This window comes from Myxocyprinus asiaticus, chromosome 40 (genome assembly GCF_019703515.2).
Source record: "Myxocyprinus asiaticus isolate MX2 ecotype Aquarium Trade chromosome 40, UBuf_Myxa_2, whole genome shotgun sequence".
NCBI classification, from domain to species: Eukaryota; Metazoa; Chordata; class Actinopteri; order Cypriniformes; family Catostomidae; genus Myxocyprinus; species Myxocyprinus asiaticus.
Window position 1 is genome coordinate 34,158,737 of NC_059383.1, and position 21,147 is coordinate 34,179,883.

Sequence of the window (21,147 nt, forward strand, 5' to 3'; positions counted from 1 at the left end):
TCAAAGTCCTTTTTTTGAGTCTGGGGTTCTAATGATTATCTTTCAAAAGGAGTTTCAAAGATAAGAGGAAAACAAAGACTTCTTGGACAATAATTTACAGCTGCCCCCCACAAATTATTTGACACCCAGATGTCAAATTATGCCATCAGATGTTTCTTTCTTCAGCAGAACACAAACAATGATTTTTAGAGAATATTTCAGCACTGTAGGTCTTCACAATGCAAATGAATGGTGATCAGACCTTTGTAGCTCCCCAAAAAAAAAAGAAAAAAAAGTGTAGCTTTTTTTTACTCTAAATCTCCACTTTCACTTTAACATCTGAAAGTCAGTTGTGGTGCTTGTTTAGTTTCACTTTCACATGTGAAAGTTAAAGTGGATATTTAGAGTAAAAAATGACTTTATTGTAATATTGTTCTGTTTCTCACCCACACCTATTATATTGCTTTTGAAGATATAGATTTAAAAACTTTTGAAATAAAATGGCAGGTTTTTTTTTTTATAGCCAACAATTTATGCAACCTAAATAAACACAATTAAATCATATTTACTTTTTGCGTAATTTGGCAAAATTACATCTGGATTGGAAATGACAGCCAATGAAAATACTCTGCTGATATTTACCTTGAATTTTCTTTCTGTTCAAACATCACTTGTCTCATTTTTCATTTCAAGCACACTCTTCAATGACACTTTTGTTGACTTGGTTATTCTATATATATATATATATATATATATATATATATATATATATATAAACTCAGCAAAAAAAGAAATGTCCTCTCACTTTCAACTGCTTCAGCAAACTTAATGTGTAAATATTTGTATGAACATAAAAAGATTCAACAACTAAGACATAAAATGAACAGGTTTCACAGACATGTGACTAACAGAAATGTAATAATGTGTCCCTGAACAAAGGGGGGGTTAAAATCAAAAGTAACAGTCAGTATCTGGTGTGGCCACCAGCTGCTTTAAGTACTGCAGTAAATCTCCTCCTCATGGACTGCACCAGATTTGCCAGTTCTTGCTGTGAGATGTTACCCCACTCTTCCACCAAGGCACTTGCAAGTTCCCGGACATTTCTGGGGGGAATGGCCCTAGCCCTCACCCTCTGATTTAACAGGTCCCAGACATGCTCAATGGGATTGAGATCCGGGCTCTTCGCTGACCACGGCAGAACAATGACATTCCTGTCTTGCAGGAAATCACGCACAGAACGAGCAGTATGGCTGGTGGCATTGTCATGCTGGAGGGTCATGTCAGGATGAGCCTGCAGGAAGGGTACCACATGAGGGAGGAGGATGTCTTCCCTGTAACGCACAGTGTTGAGATTACCTGCAATGACAACAAGCTCAGTCCGATGATGCTGTGACACACCGCCCCAGACCATGACGGACCCTCCACCTCCAAATCGAGACATTGAGGCGACTTTTGACGCCTCAATGTCTGTGCCTGTCACAGTAAGAAAAGACTAAGAATTGTTTTTAAAATTCTATAAATACATTTTAAAAACTATCAGCTTAATTGGTTATCAGACTTTCCACCAACTTAGTTATCGGTATCGGCAAAATCCACTATCAGTCGACCTCTATCATTTACTCAAACTCATGTTGCTCCAAACTCATATGACTTTCTGTCTTCTTTGGAACAGAAAGAGTACAGGCCTCGGCGTAACGCTCATTCCTTCGATGATAAACGCGAGTCCGACCATCACCCCTGGTGAGACAAAACCGTGACTCGTCAGTGAAGAGCACTTTTTGCCTGTCCTGTCTGGTCCAGCGAAGGTGGGTTTGTGCCCATAGGCAACGTTGTTGCCGGTGATGTCTGGTAAGGACCTGACTTACAACAGGCATACAAGCCTTCACTCCAGCCTCTCTCAGCATATTGCAGACAGTCTGAGCACTGATGGAGGGATTGTGCATTCCTGGTGTAACTCGGGCAGTTGTTGTTGCCATCCTATACCTGTCCCGCAGGTGTGATATTCGGATGTACCGATCCTGTGCAGGTGTTGTTACACGTGGTCTGCCACTGCGAGGACAATCAGCTGTCCTTCCTGTCTCCCTGTAGTGCTGTCTTAGGCGTCTCACAGTACGGACATTGCAATTTATTGCCCTTGCCACATCTGCAGTCCTCATGCCTCCATGCAGCATGCCTAAGGCACATTCACGCAGATGAGCAGGGACCCTGGTCATCTTTCTTTTGGTGTTGTTCAGAGTCAGTAGAAAGGTCTCTTTAGTGTCCTAAGTTTTTATAACTGTGACCTTAATTGCCTACTGTCTCTAAGCTGTTAGTGTCTTAATGACCGTTCCACAGGTGCATGTTCATTATTTGTTTATGGTTCATTGAACAAGCATGGAAAACATTGTTTAAACCCTTTACAATAAAGATCTGTAAAGTTATTTGGATTTTTACAAAATTATCTTTAAAATACAGTGTCCTGAAAAAGGGATGTTTCTTTATTTGGAGAGTTTATATATATATATATATATATATATATATATATATATATATATATATCACACACACACACATACACACACATACATACATACATACACACACACACTGGCGGCCAAAAGTTTGGAATAATGTAGAGATTTTGCGGTTTCAGAAGGAAATTGGTATTTTAATTCACCAAAGTGGCATCCAACTGATCACAAAGTATAGTCATATAATCATTTTCACACAATAATTATTTAAATTGTTTATGTTTATTTCACCATTTGTTTAGATTTGCATAGTTTTAAATGTGTAATAATTTGTATTTTTCTTATGGATTTTCATAGTTTAATATTGAATGTCTGGGTCTGGGACACAACTAACAGTAAAATCTATACACATAAGGCATTTAAGAAGTACCAAAAATAACTGGTGCAAGCACAGTAAACTGTTTCCTATTCAATTTGAAAGACACCCTCATTTACAAAAGGCAAAAAGTTGAAATCTGTTCACTTTTATAAAAATCAACCCCAGGGACATGCAATGGCCCGAAGTTGAAGAACCATCCAGGTATACTGTTCAAAATTAAGACAAAACGTTTTTGGTCATTTTCTGGTTGTCAAACGTTAGTGGAGCATGTCTAAAGTAAATATGATGAAATAAAAATGTGGTTACTGACTTCATCCACTTAAAATGACCTTGACATCAGCTGGTTAAAAGTAATTGCAAAAAAGGGCTCAAGGTGAAATTAGTCCTGAGAAAAGGTCTATAGTCATTTGTTTGCAATTGATGCTAGATTTGATATTTTGTTTTCAAATAAATTTTTAAATGTGGCTTAAGTGTCAAAATAGTTTTGGGGACACTGTATAATTAAGATTCTTCTTCCATACCTGCACCACTTCCTCTCCCTGCAGCACTTCAATCTGTTTGGGTCGTCGTTGTCTTTCACTGTTCCCGTGGCCCAGTTTGCCATAATCCCCATCGCCCCAGCTAAACACCTCCCCTGTCTCCGTGAGAGCCAGAGAGTGACCATCTGACCCGTATGATGTCACCAGCTGCGTCACTACATAACCTGTTAGAAAATACATGTAAGAAGTAGTCCATGAAATATATATATATATATATATATATATATATATATATATATATATATATACATTACCTGCACTTGTTAAGTTACAGGACATTTTAATCACAGTGACAGTAGCAAAGGAAGAATTCAGATTTAAAGGAATAATCAGTCCAAAAATCATTAGTCAAATATGAATGGGTGAACTATCCCTTTAAGAGTACTGATCAAGGGTACAATGTTGATAGCTAAAGGAACAGTTCACCCAGAAATGAAAGAATATTGTTGAATATTTACTCACCCTCAGGTCATTCCTGATGTATTTCTGACTTTCTTCTGCTGAACACAAATTAAGATTTTTAGAAGGATATTTCAGCTGTATTGGTCCATATAATGGAAGTGAATGGTGAACAGAACTTTGAAGGTCCAAAAAGTACCTAAAGGCAGCATAAAAGTAATCCAGACTCCAGTGGTTTACTTCATATCTTCAGATGTGATATTATAGGTGTGGGTGAAACAGATCGATTTTTAAGTCCTTTTTTACTATAAACCTCCGGCAATTCACATTCTTCGTGTATATCGCCATGTACTGGTTGGGGCTGGTCAAAGGTGGAGATTTACATTTAAAAAAGGACTTAAATATTGATCTATTTCTTACCCACAACTATCATATCACTTCTGAAGACACTTTTATGCTGCCTACAGACCAATTTAAAATCTTCCTTTCACAGGCAAGATAACTGAAAAGGTTGTTTTCAATCAGCTGAATACATTCTTAAACTCAAATGGCTACTTGGACAATTTCCAGTCTGGTTTCCAATAACATCATAGCACAGAGATGGCGCTCATAAAGATACTCAATGATATTCGGCTAAATATTGATTCAAGCAAAATATCATTTCTTGTATTACTTCATCTTAGTGCTGCTTTTGACACTGTTGACCACAACATTCTCATAGACAGACTGGAAAATTGGCTAGGGCTCTCTGGGACGGTCCTCAGCTGGTTCAGGTCATATCAAGAATGGAGGGGTTATTATGTGAATGTAGGTCACTATGAATCTGAGTTGACATCCATGATGTGTGGAGTCCCACAAGGCTCAATTCTTGCACCGCTCCTGTTCAACCTGTATATGCTCCCACTAGGCCAAATTATGAAAAATAACCAAATTGCATACCATAGCTATGCAGATCTAACAGATCTACCTAGCCCCAATACCAAATGACAACAGCCCTATAGACTCTCTATGTCAAAGCATTGATGAAAATTAACAGTTGGATGTGCCAAAAATTCCTTCAGTTAAACAAAGACACAACAGAGGTCATTGTATTTGGCAACAAAGGAGAAATTCCAAAGGTGAACACATAGCTTGACTCCAGGGGTCTAAAGACAAAAAATCAAGTCAGTAATCTTGGTGTATTTTTGGAGTCAGACTTAAGTTTTAGTAGTCACATCAAAGCAATAATTAAATCAGCATACTATCATCTAAAAAATATAGCCAGAATAAATTGTTTTGTATCCACTCAAGACTTAGAGAAACTTGCTCATGCATTCATGGACTACAATGGACTTCTCACCGGCCTTCCCATAAATACCATTAGACACCTGCAGCTCATTCAGAATGCTGCTGCCAGGATTCTCACCCGAACAAAAAAAAATCTGAGCATATTACTCCAGTCCTTAGGTCTTTACATTGTCTTCCAGATACATTTAGAATTGTAGGTACTATTAATCGAACAGACCTCTCAGATCATTAGAATCAAGTCAGTTAGAAATACAGAGGGTTCAGTCAAGGTGACAGTGTTTAGCTATTATGCCACCCCGCATCTGGAACCAGCATCCAGAAGAGGTCAGATGTGCCCCAACAGTAGCCACATTTAAATCCAGACTGAAAACACATCTGTTTAGCTGTGCATTTATTCACTGAGCACTGTGCTGCACTCACTGCATAATTTTATTTCCATTCTCTTTTTCTGTTTTATTCATTTTTAATCATTTTTACACATTTTATTCTTATTTCTTATTCTTAACTGGTTTTAAAATATATTTTCCATTTTCTTTATCCTTTTTATGTAAAGCACTTTGAATTGCCATTGTGTATGAAATGGGCTATATAAATAAACTTGCCTTGCCTTTATGTGTTTTTTGGAGGTTTAAAGTTCTGGCCACCATTCACTTGCATTGTATTGACCTACAGAGCGGAGATATTATTCTAAAAATCTTTGATTGTGTTCTGCATAAGAAAAAAAGTCATACACATCTGGGATGGCATGAGGGTGAGTAAATTATGAGAATATTTCTTTGATATCCCACATTTCTGCATCTGATGTCAAAGGTTTTCTTATTTTTCCAAAAAACATGACTTGGAATATTGGTAAATATGTATAATTAGCATGAAAGTGAGTTTGCTGTTATATGCATTACCTTGTAAAGCTGATATGATAGTGGGGGTGTAGAGGTCATCAGAGTTACCCTGTCCAAGACGCCCATAACTACCCTCTCCTACAGCCAGCACTGTACCATTTGCTTGAACTAGGAACGTGCAGTTCTGACCACATACGACCTAAGAGAAACACATCAGAGCACTCAAACAATAAAACTAAGACTACTTCTTCCTCTAAATGAACATACGAACAGTTGGAGGAATAACAGATGTTTATGTATTTAAGTTCTACCTGTTGAGTCTGTGAGAGGGAGGGCGCAAGGGTGGGCACAGATGTGCTGGTACCAGCATCTGCCAGCTGCCCATGACGCCCGTTACCCCACAGGTACACCTCACTTTTACCACCCTGCTGCCAGTCCTGTCACACACACCAAAAATAATGTGAAAAGCTGGTTTACTAGGTTAAAAAAAGATGTCTTTGTAGATCAGCTGATTAGATTTAATAGATTAATTGCAGCATTAGTGGCACTATTCATCGTACAACAACACTTCCTTAATACACAATACATTAAAAATCTCTTTTTTTCAATGCAATCTAAAACAATTGATATGCAAACAAGGAATCTCTTTTAATTGGACCATTCTGCAATCTATAAAGGTCTTAACCTCGTGCAAGTCCGCATCCACATGTGTGGACGTTGTATTTTTGCTTCGCTATACACAACGTATAATTTAAATGAATTAAATACGAATGAATACTGTTCACAAGACTCTACACTGTCCTTTAAGGGTTAAACTTCTGGCGCACCGCGTCACGTGACAAAACAGTGTGACGTTGATTTCCGTGAAGCGCTCCTACAGGCGCAGCGCCAATAAAAATGTCTTTGGTAAGAAACATCTCAGTTTTTTATTGAAACCTGTTTGTTTGTAAAGAGTAGCGTCTCTAGTTTCATTTGAAATGCCACTTTAAAAAAATCCATAAATTTTTTGCGCGTCAGCATACTAATAAAGATGATGTCCACATATGTGGGAAAATCGGACCTTATTCCCTCAAAAGTTATTTTGAATAATTTTCAACTATAACACATCTGTGGGTCATTTCGCTTCACTTTAATATAAATGTTATGTTTTATTTTATCACTGTACAATACCGTTCTATTTATTAACATTAGTAAACGCATTCCTAGTTATTTACAGTGTATTTTCACATTGAGGATGAATGTATTCATCCAAAAGCTGAAAAATTTTGCTTTCAGAGGCTTTATATTGAGTTATGATGCAAATATGGTACATTTCGAACTGTTCTGAGACCAGCGCAGGCAGAAGAAAATGTGACTTTCTATAGCTTGGTATTACTTAAAATTTCACAACTTAGTCCCGCTGTCCACATATGTGGACATACATTTTTAGGAACACTATTTGTGCTAAATTTTTTTAATTTTTATTTTGCTTGTTTATTAGGTTCTACTAGTTACAAATCAAAAAGGGAAATGGAAAATGCACACAGCAGTCACACGGGGGTCTCAGTAGGATAAAAGTAAAAAAAATTCTATGTTAAATTACATTCTCAAATCCCAGAGTCAACTATAAGTTTGTAACTATAAGTAGGTTGATTTCCCTAAAAAAAAGGTAAATGCAGAGGCTCTGTACCGCTGTTGAGCATCTCAACAAAAAATGAAAAATTAGGGCAGGGCTATTCATATAGAGTGTTTGGGAAACATATTTAAAAACAGTAATTATTTTTGCAATTGCATTTAGTGACTCTAGTGGCACAGAAATTACACACTTCAGGGGGAATTCACTACTAAACAGTTGCGCCAGTTTTGCGGGTGGTATTTCAGCACAAAAACCCGCATGCGTCTTTTCCACTGACCACCACGATCTAGTTTAATCAGGTGCAATCAGTGCTGAAATTGTATTTAAAAATACAATTTTGTAACAAAATTGTATTAAATTAACACGCCTCCTTTCTATGTAAATTAGGCTCAATATAGATTGCGCTTCATTAGCAAAAATCGAGCAGCAATTTTGTGGCCGTGCCATTGCTGCATAATTTTCTTTAATTAATTGGGCACTACATAAGCGTAGACAGCGCATGCCTTTTACAGGCCACAATTCATTCTTAATGAAATTCTCCCTCCGTCTTTTGTTCAGCTTTGATTCATTAACTAACTGCAGCATTGGCAGTTCTGTTTTCCTGTAAAAATTATTCTTCGATAAACAACACAGTAAGGTGTTGTTTATCAATACAATCACATTCTCTTAATGTGGAATAAAGGTCATTTCCAATTAGGGTTGCAAAGGGGTGGAAAATTTCCGGTAAATTTCCAGAAACGTTCAAGAAACTTTCCATGGGAAGTTAAGCTCGGGAATTTTGGAAATATTGGAAAAAACTTTGGGCAGCTGGCTATATGCTGCTGCATCTTTGTGGCATTCTTAACATAGGTCTTTGCACAGTATTTGCAAATGTACACAGCCTTTCCTTCTACATTGACTGAGCTGAAATGTATCCAGACATCAGATGGCGCACGTGGCATTGTTCTGTAGAATAAGATTAGAAAAAAGCTTGCAAAAAACACTAACGCAATGCCATGCACAGATATATAAATAGTTAGCTAAACAATTGGAATATTCTGCAATGGTAAAAATATTTTACAATTGATGCTGGACAAATGAATAGAAATAGGCTAGATGAATAGATGAACACTCCTCAATCAGCATGCTAAATCAAACTATAACCTACGTTCTTCTATGATAACAGAAAACTGGCTAGCAGAAGACAGAAGAAACAGCATCACAGTTGAGCTAGCTAGCACCATGATAGCTAGCCTCTTAAATTATCAATGAAATGGTATTATCTAGCTTACATTTAGCATATCTGATTTACTGGCTAGCTAGCTACTGTATAAACACATTTTGATTTAGTATTTGCTAGTTAAACTTTAATACCATAGATCAAATATATTTACCCTAGTAATATCATCAAAACTTACGTGACTGGATGTAGTCCTTGGGCTCAAATGCAGTAGTGTGGCTTCAATAGTCCTGCTGTAGTAAGTAGCCTGCAGTTAGTAGTGTGCTGTGTGCACGTGATTGAGGAATGCGCAGGGTAGAATTTACATTAAATCTGGTTGTTTTAACCAAAATTATGCTGCAAGATGTTTTTGTTTTTTTTCAATTTCATTTAAGTTCCCTGTTATAGGATAACTTGCAATTTTGCAAATTTCCAGTTTATTCCCATTAATTCCTGTTAATTCCCATATATTCCCGTTAATTCCCATGGAAAGTTTCCAACTTTGAAAATTCCCGGAATTTTGCAACCCTATTTCCAATAATTAGTCCATTCAGCTGCCTGCAAGGTCTCCAATGGTTAGTTCTCAGAGAAAGCCTGTGAGGGCCAGAGACAGAGACTGGTTTTGAGTAAGGAGGAGAGACAGGTTTTATGTAGAGACAGGTTCCGTGTGTAGCAGACAGGTTTTCTGAGGTCATTTATTAAAGGGATTATTCTTCGAAGCTGAGAGATAAAAACAAGTGAAAAAGTGATAAAAATCTGTGTGATGAACACAGCGACTAAAGTGACAGACAAATGAGGGAGAGTTTGGAAGATCTGGATATCTCAACACAGACACACACACACAAACATCTACTTACTTCAGGTCTACTTGTTGCCCAGGACATGAGCTGTTCATCCATCATGAAAGTCCATTTACTGTTGTCCTGGAAATACAACACAAAAGACCAAAACACGTTACATAAATTCAGGTATATCAAAATAATCTAAAAGGGACAGTGTGGAAAACAGGACTGGCATTTTGAAATAGAAGTGTGTAATATATTACAGTATATACACATAATGGCCACAATCAAGTTTCAGCACAGACCAGCCATAATACTTCTGACAGCTAAGCTGCAAAAAAGTATTTGAATATAACCCAATCATAAAAGAGAGCCATTTACATATAGAATTTGGGAAAAATGCATATTCACTATAGAATTTTTCCATGACTTTCAAGATTTTAATACATTTCTGTGACTTTCCAAGCCTGGAAAACACAACTTTAAAAGTCCTTCATATTTCCGTGTTTAACTTGAGCGTGGCAACCCAGTGTATCTCACCAGTGGTTTGGTGAACTCTGTCGCCCCGGGCTGATGGAACTCGGGCACGAGGAAAGCTTCTGGGAAGGGCGTGCCATGAGCAATTGCCTCTGCGCTCTTCACGGTGGTGGAATAAGTGGAAAGCCAGTTCCACTCTGAGGGGCAGAAGGATCCGGGAACCCCGTTCTGATCGGGCCCTGTCCCGCTGTGGTGTGGCGGTCTGGGCTGAAGACACAGTAACTGATCCAGGAAGAGACCAACGGCCAGTGAGGCAAGACTCTGGAGAAAGCCACTGTGGGTCAACTGATCTCCTGCCATCACATGACTCTGTGAAGTTAAAGTCAAAGTCAGAAAAGCAACAAATACTTTCCTGAGGTCTTTTCTGTTTAAGGCCCCAAGAATCTGCTCCCGGTCCAAAGTATGTATGAATATACATTTGTAATGAGTCTTACCACAAGAGAGCTCCAATGGAATATTTTATATGCGGCACCTGTTCGGTTTTAAAACTTCTGGTTCTAAGGCCACGCTTCACTAATATGTTTTCTTTTGTAAGCACATGGATTTCGCCGTGTTTACGCCTCTCACTCACACTAGAATGCCGTTTGCCTCCACTGAAAAATGAGGCTTTCAAAAATGCTCTCCATTAGACCACAAACTTTGGAAAGTCATGACGCAAGGAAACGGAAACAGGGTTTTCAACCGAAAATGTTTTTAAGTCGACGTGGCTGCGTTCAAAGCCGGATTATAAAACGCATAGTTCCGCCTCTAAATTCTGATTGGATGAGCTGCATTGAAACATCTGTAAAATGATTGTAAATGCACATTCTACAGCACATTCTTTATTAATCCGCCATGTTGTTACGTTGCTTGGCAACAGCAAACAGCATACAGTTGTGCTAGGTAATTTGCGATAACAACCGGCTGACTGTACATTATCCCACTTATTACATGGCTACTAACCAAATAAAAAAATGGACATTAAATACTGATTTGCATTGAAATAATGTAATTATGTGAAAAGTAATAAATCGCTGAACAGCCGAATTCCACCTCCGGTTTGCGTTATAGTTCTGTTGGTGTTTTTATTTTTTGTAAATAATGACCATCTGACTACTCTTTACGCATGTTTTTACAAGACTACTTGCCAAATAAATAATTAAAAAAAAAAATGGACATGAAACATTGACTTGAGTTAAAATTATTTTATTAGCCTGAAGAGACCGCACAGTGATCTGAGAAGAAAGATGACTCACAATAATCAGATGAGTGGCCTGAGTCATCTTAATCTGCGGATGTGCAGTTGTTACTCAGAGATATCAGACCACTAGATGGCGCCATTTACCAATCAGAATTAAGTATTCCAGTGCGCCTTGTAATAATGAATTATATTACTTGCCGGAAGAATTGTTTATTCCATTAATTATTAATAATAAAATGTATCTTTTTATTGAACATTGGTGTCTTTTATCATAGTGCAAAAGTGCTTGTGTGATTATTTCCAGTTATTATGTATGTTTTTGCTCCGTTAATTAATTTTTTTTAAATGGAACCAAAGCAGGAAATAAAAATAAATGGAAATTCAGTAGCCAAAAGAAGATCCCCCAAACATAAACATCAATAATTAACCAAAAAAATAAAAAAAATAAATAGGAGCTCAAATCAAGGACCAGAATATAAGAGGACTATATAACCAGTGTTAGAGTCCAATTTTCACAATGTAATTTATGCAACCTGACTCCATATTTAGAAAATGAAAAATAAGCATTAAAAATGTGGAAGACATCTGCATTGGTATGAGTCATCCTGAATTGTGGTTCTTGCAGTCTCTTTTGATGAGAATGTTTGTGTACCTTCTCATAACTGTACTGCTCCTGCAGCATTGTGGGAAGGCGCTCGAGGAAGACAGCCATGCAGGGGGCACGATTCAATCCCAGAATGCCCTGACTGCGGAGGACAGACCGGCAGGAGGCTAGAACATGATTCTGAGAGATCCAGTCTGGAGTACAGTGAATTAACAACACATCCTGAGAGAGACAGAGAAACAAACAAACAAACAGACATACAGACAGACAAATAAATAGATAATGTAGATATTATTCCACTGTCTTTAGCTTTCAAATCAGAAATAAAACTTTTTGAAAGGTTTTTTTACCTTTGATCTCCCTGAGCAGGCAGCCACCCCAGTGTGTGGTATCCATGTGGTACAAACCACTGAGCCCATTCCTGTAACAACTGTCTGCAGGACTGAACCATCCTGGAAGACAGTGCGGAGTTAACTATCAAAAAATTTTTTTTAAAGCTAATTAAACAAACACTGGTAAGAGGCGTATGAATTACCCTCAAAGACCAGATGTTGAGCACCCCTCCGATTCCTCCAGACACCAGGGCAAGTCCACTGGGACAGAAGGACAGGGTTTTTATCGCTGTAATGTGTCCAGTCAGGCGGAACACACATTTAGCATTGCCCCACTGAAACACAAGTAAACACATGTGCCTTTGTTTAAACAATGCTCACAAACTCCAACGAAGACCTTTAAGTGACAATGTATCTCCCAAGCAGAAAAGTGATTTAAAAGATGAGGGCAAATTTGTAATAAATAAAAAAAAAGCTTAATTAATTTACTCCAAATAAATCAGATTAAAAATAGATAACTGATTAATCTGACCTTGATTGCACTGCTCTTATCTTGGCTGTTAGAGGGGGTGAGGATATTGGGTAGTGAGACATTAGCGCCCCCCTGAGGAAGAGTCCACACGTACAGGAGGCCATTTTGACATCCACTAAGGAAATGAATAGAAATGACAATTTTAACAGTGCTTTCATGATGTAATATAGTTGAAGTCAGATGTTTACATACATCTTAGCCAAATACATATAAACACAGTTTCTCACAATTCCTGACATTTAATCATAGAAAACATTCAAATCAAATCAAATCCCTTTATTGCCACTCAACCATATACACAAGTGCAACAGTGGTTGAAAGTCTTGGGTGCAGTTCCAAGCAACATAGCTGTATGACAATTACAATAAACATCTCATTTACACATAACACAATTTACACATCTTGTTACACAACACAATATACAATATACACCTGATAATATACAATATACACTATACACAAAATAAGAAGACTGTATACAATAAAAATACACTGTCCCCCACCCCCCTTCACCCATGTAATCAGTGGAAATAAATATGAAGTGTTGTGTTGACATTCAGCTGTCGGTTGATAGTCAGTTGCCAGTGTGTTATTAAGAGAAGTATAAAATGTGAGTCCAGTCTGAGGCTAATAAAGTGCAGTGCTGATATATGTAACGTGAACGATCAAGAGTTCAAAAGTCTGATTGCTTGGGGGAAGAAGCTGTCATGTAGTCGGCTGGTGCGGGTCCTGATGCTGCGATACCACCTGCCTGATGGTAACAGTGAGAGCAGCCCATGGCTTGGGTGGCTGGAGTCTCTGATGATTCTCTGAGCTTTTTCACACACCGCCTGGTGTAGATCTCCTGGAGGGAGGGAAGCCCACCTCCGATGATGAGTCTGGCTGTTCGCACCATTCTTTGCAGGGCTTTGCGGTTAAGGGCGGTGCTGTTGCCATACCAGGCAGTGATGCAGCCAGTCAGGATGCTCTCTACAGTGCTGGTGTAGAACCGTGTGCGGATGTGGTGGTTCATTCCAAACTTCCTCAGCCGCCTCAGGAAGAAGAGGCGCTGGTGAGCCTTCTTCACAACAGCCTCAGTGTGGACGGACCATGTGAGTTCCTCAGTGATGTGGACACCAAGGAACTTGAAGCTGCTGACTCTCTCCACTGGTGCTCCATTGATGGTGATGGGGCTGTGTTCTCTGTCTTTTCTCCTGAAGTCCACCACAAGCTCCTTGGTCTTGCTGACGTTGAGTAAGAGGCTGTGCTCCTGACACCAGCATGTCAGAGTGTGCACCACCTCTCTGTAGGCTGTTTCAACATTGTCAGTGATCAGACCTACCACCTTCGTATCATCAGCAAACTTAATGATGGCATTGGAGCTATGTGTTGCCACACAGTCATGTGTGTACAGGGAATACAGGAGCGGGCTGAGAACACAGCCCTGCGGGGCTCCAGTGTTGAGGGTCAGTGATGAGGAGATGTTGCTGCCCATTCTAACCACCTGGCGTCTGCCTGACAGGAAGTCCAGGATCCAGCTGCACAGTGAGCTGTTTAAGCCCAGAGCCAGAGTTTCACATCAAGCTTGGAGGGCACTACGGTGTTGAATGCTGATCTGTAGTCTACAAACAGCATTCTCACATATGCGTTCCTTTTTCCAAGTGGGAGAGAGCAGTGTGTAGTGTAAGTGCAATGGCATCATCAGTGGAGCAGTTGTTGCGGTAAGCAAACTGCAGTGAGTCCAGTGAGTCAGGCAGCACAGAGCAGATGTAATCTCTGAATAGCCTCTAAAAGCATTTGCTGACGATGGGGGTCAGAGCAACAGGACACCAGTCATTTAAGCAAGTGATTTTGAGTTGCTTTGGTACAGGCACAATGGTGGACATTTTAAAGCATGTGGGGACCACAGACAAGGAGAGGGAAAGTTTGAAAATATCCGTAAAAACACCAGCCAGTTGGTTCGTGCATGCTCTGATGACGCGGCCTGGAATGCCGTCTGGACCCACGGCTTTACGGATATTCACCCGTTGGAAGGATCGGGTTATGTCCGCTACAGAGATGGAGAGTAAACCAACCTCTGTAGCTTCGGCCGAGAGAGCTCTCTCCGTGAGTGCGGTGTTATTTCCCTCGAAATGAGCATAAAAAGTATTAAGCTCATTCGGGATTGAGGCAGCGGTGTTCACGGTGGAGTTTTGATTCCCTTTGAAGTCCATGAAGATATTAATTCCCTGCCACATGCTTCTAGAGTCAGTGTTGAACTGACCTTCAATCTTGTCCCTGTACTGGCATTTGGCTGCTCTGATAGTTTTGCGGAGGGCATAACTGGCTTGTTTATGCTCCTCCGCATTCCCGGATTTAAAAGCGGAGGTCTGCGCATTAAGTGCCACACGAACAACACTATTAATCCACAGTTTCTGGTTAGGTTAGATCCGTATTGTTTTGGTCAGCACTACATCATCTATGCACTTCCTGATGAAACACGTAACAGTATCTGCGTAGAACTCTATGTCGTCATCAGAGGTGGATCGGAACATCTCCCAGTCCATGTGATCCCTGTCTTAGGTCAGTTAGGATCACTACTTTATTTTAACAATGTGAAATGTCAGAATAATTGTAGAGAGAATGATTTATTTCAGCTGTTATATCTTTCATCACATTCCCAGTGGGTCAGAAGTTTACATACACTTAGTATTTGGTAGCATTGCTTTTAAATTGTTTAACTAGGGTCAAACATTTTGGGTAGCCTTCCACAAGCTTCTCACAATAAGATGCTGGAATTTTGGCCCATTCCTCCAGACAGAACTGGTGTAACTGAGTCAGGTTTGAAGGCCTCCTTGCTCCCACACACTTTTTCAGTTCTGCCCACAAATTTTCTGTCAGACTGAGGTCAGGGCTTTGTGATGGCCACTCCAATACCTTGACTTTGTTGTCCTTAAGCCATTTTGCCACAACTTTGGAGGTATATTTGGGGTCATTGTCCATTTGGAAGACCCATTTGCAACCAAACTTTAACTTCCTGGCTGATGTCTTGAGATCTTGCTTCAATAAATCCACATAATTTTCCTTCCTCATGATGCCATCTATTTTATGAAGTGCGCCAGTCTCTTCTACAGCAAAGCACCCCCACAACATGATGCTGCCACCCCTATGTTTCACAGTTGGGATGGTGTTCTACGGCTCGCAAGCCTCACCCTTTTTCCTCCAAACATAATGATGGTCATTATGGCCAAAAGGTTACATTTTTGTTTCATCAGACCTGAGGACATTTCCCCAAAAAGTAAGATCTTTGTCCCCATGTGCATTGCAAACTGTAGTCTGGCTTTTTTTTTTTTTTGGAGCAGTGTCTTCTTCCTTGCTGAGCAGCCTTTCAGGTTATGTTGATATAGGACTCGTTTTACTGTGGATATTTATACTTGTCTACCTGTTTTCTCCAGCATCTTCACAAGGTCCTTTGCTGTTGTTCTGGGATTGATTTGCACTTTTCGCACCAAACTATGTTCATTTCTAGGAGACAGAATGCGTTTCCTTCCTGAGTGGTATGATGGCTGCGTGGTGCCACGGTGTTTATACTTGCGTATTATTATTTGTACAGATGAACGTGGTACCTTCAGGCATTTGGAAATTGCTCCCAAGGATGAACCAAACTTGTGGAGGTCCACAATTGTTTTTTTTTTTTGTTTTTTTTCCTGAGGTCTTGGCTGATTTCTTTTGATTTTCCCATGATGTCAAGCAAAGAGGCACTGAGTTTGAAGGTAGGCCTTAAAATACATCCACAAGTACACCTCCAATTGACTCCAATTAGCCTATCAGAAGCTAACTGGCTAATTGCCCAAAGGCTTGACATCATTTTCTGGAATTATCCAAGTTGCTTAAAGGCACAGTTAACTTAGTGTATGTAAACTGATACACTGGAATTATGATACAGTCAATTAAAAGTGAAAAATTACTCATGTCATGCACAAAGTAGATGTCCTAAATAACTTGCCAAAACTATAGTTTGCTAATATGAAATCTGTGGAGTGGTTAAAAAATGAGTTTTAATGACTTCAACCTAAGTGTATGTAAATTTCTGACTTCAACTGTATATACTTCTATGTATATTTTTGTATAAGTACCCTTTATATAAAATGTACCCTTGTATGTAAATACCCTTAAGTACTAACCTGGCAGCAAAATGGTGACTTATTACAGGACAAAGTATTGCTTTAAAGTTCTTAAAGGCGGGGGCCTGGGTAGCTCAGCAAGTAAAGATGCTGACTACCACACCTGGAGTCGCAAGATCGAATCCAGGGCATGCTGAGTGACTCCAGTCAGGCTTCCTAAGCAACCAATTGGTTCATCACCATATATTCCAGGAGGCTGTTAGAAGTAACAAAAGCTGAAACTTCCGCGGCGCGAGGCGTAAGGGGCACCTGCCAGTAGCCCTTAAGCAGGAAGAGGAAACAAATCTGTTTTAGTGACTGCATTAACCTTTCGGTAATCTGTACAGATTCGGTAATCTGTTAATCTGACAGAACATACCGTCGTTTTTAGGAACAAGGAGGCAGGGTGAACTCCAAGGGCTTCTGCTGGGAACCGTTAAACCATTTTCAAGAAGATACTCAACTTCTGATTGCATAATTTCACGTTTAACAGGATTTAAGCGGTAAGCATGCTGCTTAATTGGTGGATGACTTTCAACATTGATGTCGTGACGTGCAGCAGTAGTACGGTAAGGCACATCTGAGAATAACCCAGGATGAGTATGAATTAACTGGACGATGTCTTTACGGCAATCATCTGACAAGTAAATAGGAAATACATTAACTGAAGCAACAGGGACTTCGGACCTTTTAAACACTTGGACACTGTCTCGAGTAACATATGGCTTTAACATATTGATATGACACACAAATGTTTTTTGCTTCCGATCTGGTGTACAGACCACATAGTCAGTCTCACTCACCTTAGACTTGACTACATATGGACCACAAAAATGTGCTTGTAAAGATGAACCCATAATTGGAAGTAATGCCAAAACATATTCACCAGGGTAAAAACAGCGAGCAACAGCCTTTTTATTAAAAAATCCCGGACGAGCCCCCAATTATTATGTCCCCTGTCTAGGGGGTGAGGGAGTAATAAAAAAAAGGAAATAATTCCAGCTCAACCCCCAGACCAAGAAATGCGACAGACAAGAGGTATGAACTCATTCTTTTTTTTTTTATTGGAGCAATGTTTTAGAATTAAGAGCAGCAGGTTTTCTTTTGGCTTCAGAGTAACCACAGAACCAAAAAAAAAAAAAAAAAAAAAAAAAAAAAAAAAAAAAAACCTGCCTAGATAAATAAGGTAAAATAAATAACCTATCAAATAGAAAGAAAATTACATTCAACTTAACCTGTCAACACTAATCATAAACAAAGTCAAAACACGCGCTAGGTCTCCACGGTAACGCGTTCAACAAGCCACATGATAGGATGCGTGGATTGACTGTCTCAGATGTGGAGGCAACTGAGATTCGTCCTCTGCCACCCGGATTGAGGCGAGTCACTACGCCACCACAAGGACCTAGAGCGCATTGGGAATTGGGAATGCCAAATTGGGGAGAAAAGGGGAGAAAATCCTCCCCAAAAAAAGTTCTTAAAGGCACTTGTGGGATTTATTTATTTTTGTCAGTTCCTAAAGGAACTGATATAACAAATTATTTAATTTAGGGGCTATATTATACAGTTTTTTAGCTTACTTCGTAAAAAATTTATTGCTTGTCAGGGTTACTGGCACAAAAAAAATAAAAAAATAAAATAAATAATGAACATAACAATTAATTTTTCTTGACCATTTTTTATCCTGTCTCTGACACAAACAGGCTGTTTTTGCTACTGAACCATTAAATGACAATGGAAAGTTGAAAATGTAAAAATTAATAACAAACCGCAGATGTGCTGAGAAAATATTTTTTGTTCCTTTTTAAAGCTCAAAGTATACTTTGGTCAGAAAGAATGCATGACACAAATTTTGTCATCACCAGAGTGCTCGAGCACTGAACATGCGTGGTCCGATTTTTCTTACTGTGTGTCTTTGAACGCACAGTATGTAAATGTGCCTGGAATTATTTGCACTAACTAGTGGATCCAGAAGGTGGCAACACTCACATTTGAGCCATATGTGCGCAGTCAAATGAAGTATATTTTGAGAGGCTCGCGTTTTACTGTACGCAGACGATAAAGCATTTGTGTCAAAACTGAAGTATACTGTACTTTGGGCTTAAGCTAACAAGGCATCTAAAAACGTAGACTCCTAGCTCCTGCACGAGATGTGGTCCAACAGTTAAAGACGTCCATCAACTGTATCTTTACATAAGAAATCAGACATTTTTTACAATGAATTATCCTCCCTGCGTAGGAGGTGTTGATTTTCAAGAAGAATGCGAGTTGCCAAAAACAAAATACGAAAAAGGTGAAAGTGGAGATTTATAGTAAAAAGGACTATTGATCTGTTTCTCACCCACACCTTTCATATTCTGAAGACATAGATTTAGACACTGGAATAATATGGATTCATTTTATGCTGCTTTTATGTGCTTTTTGGAGCTTCAAAGTTTTGCTCATCATTCAGTTGCAATGTATGGACCTACAAAGCTGAAATATTCTTCTAAAAGAAAGTCATACACATCTAGGATGGCATGCGGGTGAGTGAATGATGAGAGAATTTTAATTTTTGGGTGAACTAAATGTTTAGTATCACTACTGTGTCCCTTTTAAAGCTTACTAAAACAAGCCACACTCACACTGCCATCATGAGACGAGGCTCCGGCCCTCGCCCAGGCAAAGGACACCACTCAGCCATGTTGACAGTCCCCGTGTGGAAGAGAGAGTGGAGGGTGACCCACGCGCCACTGGCAAGACCCCAAATCTTCACAACCTCCGAGCGGCCAGTGGACAGCAGCAGATGACCTGTGGGGTCCCACCTAAGTGCACTCACACTCTCCTGTGGAGATAAAATAAGGTCACACTCCAAACATGTGCATTTATTTGTATGGGTTTGATTTCACGGAGTAAATCCCTAACTGTATATTTTTTGTGGGTCTATGTAGCGTAGTGTGTAAAGTAGGGAAGTCATTCACATTTCATGATGTGAGGGATGAGTCAAAATTATTTTCTGTGGAAATCGACAATATTCCATTTTATAGATAGAACTTAACTTCTATTGTATCTGGAATGTTCTTTTAAGTTATATAAATAAAAGTTTTTTATTTTTTATTGTGTGTTATGCAAGTTATGTTCAAGTTTGATGTCATCCGAATTGAAACCCTTAGTTACAAATCAACTTTTAATGCCTATTCAAATAAAATATTGCCAAATGTTGTGGTACTTGTGGTTTCAACATATCACTCGCTTTAAAGTTTTACTCCCCAAAAAATTTCTCACTTACAGCCCAATAATTTATTAATGCCAACTGGACCAAAAGAATGTTTTTTTTTTCATGAACTGAACAACATTAGTGTGGTATGAAGTGTGTGTGTTTTGAGAGCTACACACTCACAGGAAATGCAGTTAGAAGAATAGGAGGATCCGTTTCATAGCTCCCTGCTGTTGCTAGGAGAATTTTGCCATCTGGATAACCCACAGCAAACGGTTTATCAACACTGTACCAGGCCAAACACTGAGGCGCTGAACACGAGAAACAAACAGAGTTTGTTAGTAAAACCGGTCACCACAAAATGAATTACAATCTTTAACGAACACATTTCTGTAAAGCTGCCTTGAAAGGATGTGTATTGTGAGAAGCGCTATTAAAATAAAAAAGTTACTTGACCAACCTTCCTTCCTGTGGCAATGAGTGAGTTCTGTTCTCTCCAATCTCAAGTCCTCTGTGACCTCCAGCCAGCAGAGGGAGCCGTCCAGCCGACACACCAGCAGACTCTCAGGAGCGCTGGACTGACAGCATGCTTCCTGACTGAGGAACGGAGAGGACGTTTGTACCCATGAAAGTGCTGTTACCCACGAGGGCTGAGCTTCCACATGTGCTCGAGAACCTACAACAGAGAATAACAATACTTTAGAGCATAAACATTGGGTTAGACAGACACAAATAATTTTTAAAGGTGAAGTGTCATTGCTGCGCCACTTGCACCATAAAAAACAAACATTTGTTCACTACGGGTCTCGGCTTTCCACTGAGGATCTCAGCATTCTATTGACCCCTATATTGAGCTTCTAGTCCATTCAGAGGCCGAGATATTCAATGAAACAGTGGGGAACACTGATGTCTGTGGTGTGAGTGCTCAGCTGCCTTAAAGCGCCACCTACATTTCAGAACTGTATTTTGTGATGGAAGGTGACAGATGAAAAAACAATCCTAGTATTTGCTGCCATCTAGTGGAATGAAAAAGATTTTTTGCATGGAGAAAGAGCATTCTTACAAAGTTAGGACAAAAGTTTTTTATTTTTTTATTTTTTTATGTTCATCATAAGATTGTAAAAATATACAGTATTATTTATTTATTTATTATTATTATTTGGAGGGTGCTCTAAAAT

General features: G+C 39.2%; 1 protein-coding gene across 1 annotated transcript in view; it reads right to left on the reverse strand.

Annotated features, from left to right (window-relative positions):
* The window catches only part of LOC127430759 (probable E3 ubiquitin-protein ligase HERC1), a 131,543-nt gene that overhangs the window by 20,721 nt on the left and 89,675 nt on the right, over window positions 1–21,147 (reverse strand). Inside the window, exons 54-65 of the mRNA XM_051680783.1 lie at window positions 20,430–20,645; window positions 20,153–20,280; window positions 19,398–19,597; window positions 12,653–12,767; window positions 12,324–12,455; window positions 12,139–12,240; window positions 11,837–12,010; window positions 10,008–10,313; window positions 9,543–9,608; window positions 6,184–6,309; window positions 5,933–6,071; window positions 3,330–3,511 (exon numbers count right to left, since the gene is read on the reverse strand). Coding sequence (XP_051536743.1) covers window positions 3,330–3,511; window positions 5,933–6,071; window positions 6,184–6,309; window positions 9,543–9,608; window positions 10,008–10,313; window positions 11,837–12,010; window positions 12,139–12,240; window positions 12,324–12,455; window positions 12,653–12,767; window positions 19,398–19,597; window positions 20,153–20,280; window positions 20,430–20,645 — 1,886 coding nt within the window. The remainder of the gene's footprint in view (window positions 1–3,329; window positions 3,512–5,932; window positions 6,072–6,183; window positions 6,310–9,542; window positions 9,609–10,007; window positions 10,314–11,836; window positions 12,011–12,138; window positions 12,241–12,323; window positions 12,456–12,652; window positions 12,768–19,397; window positions 19,598–20,152; window positions 20,281–20,429; window positions 20,646–21,147) is intronic.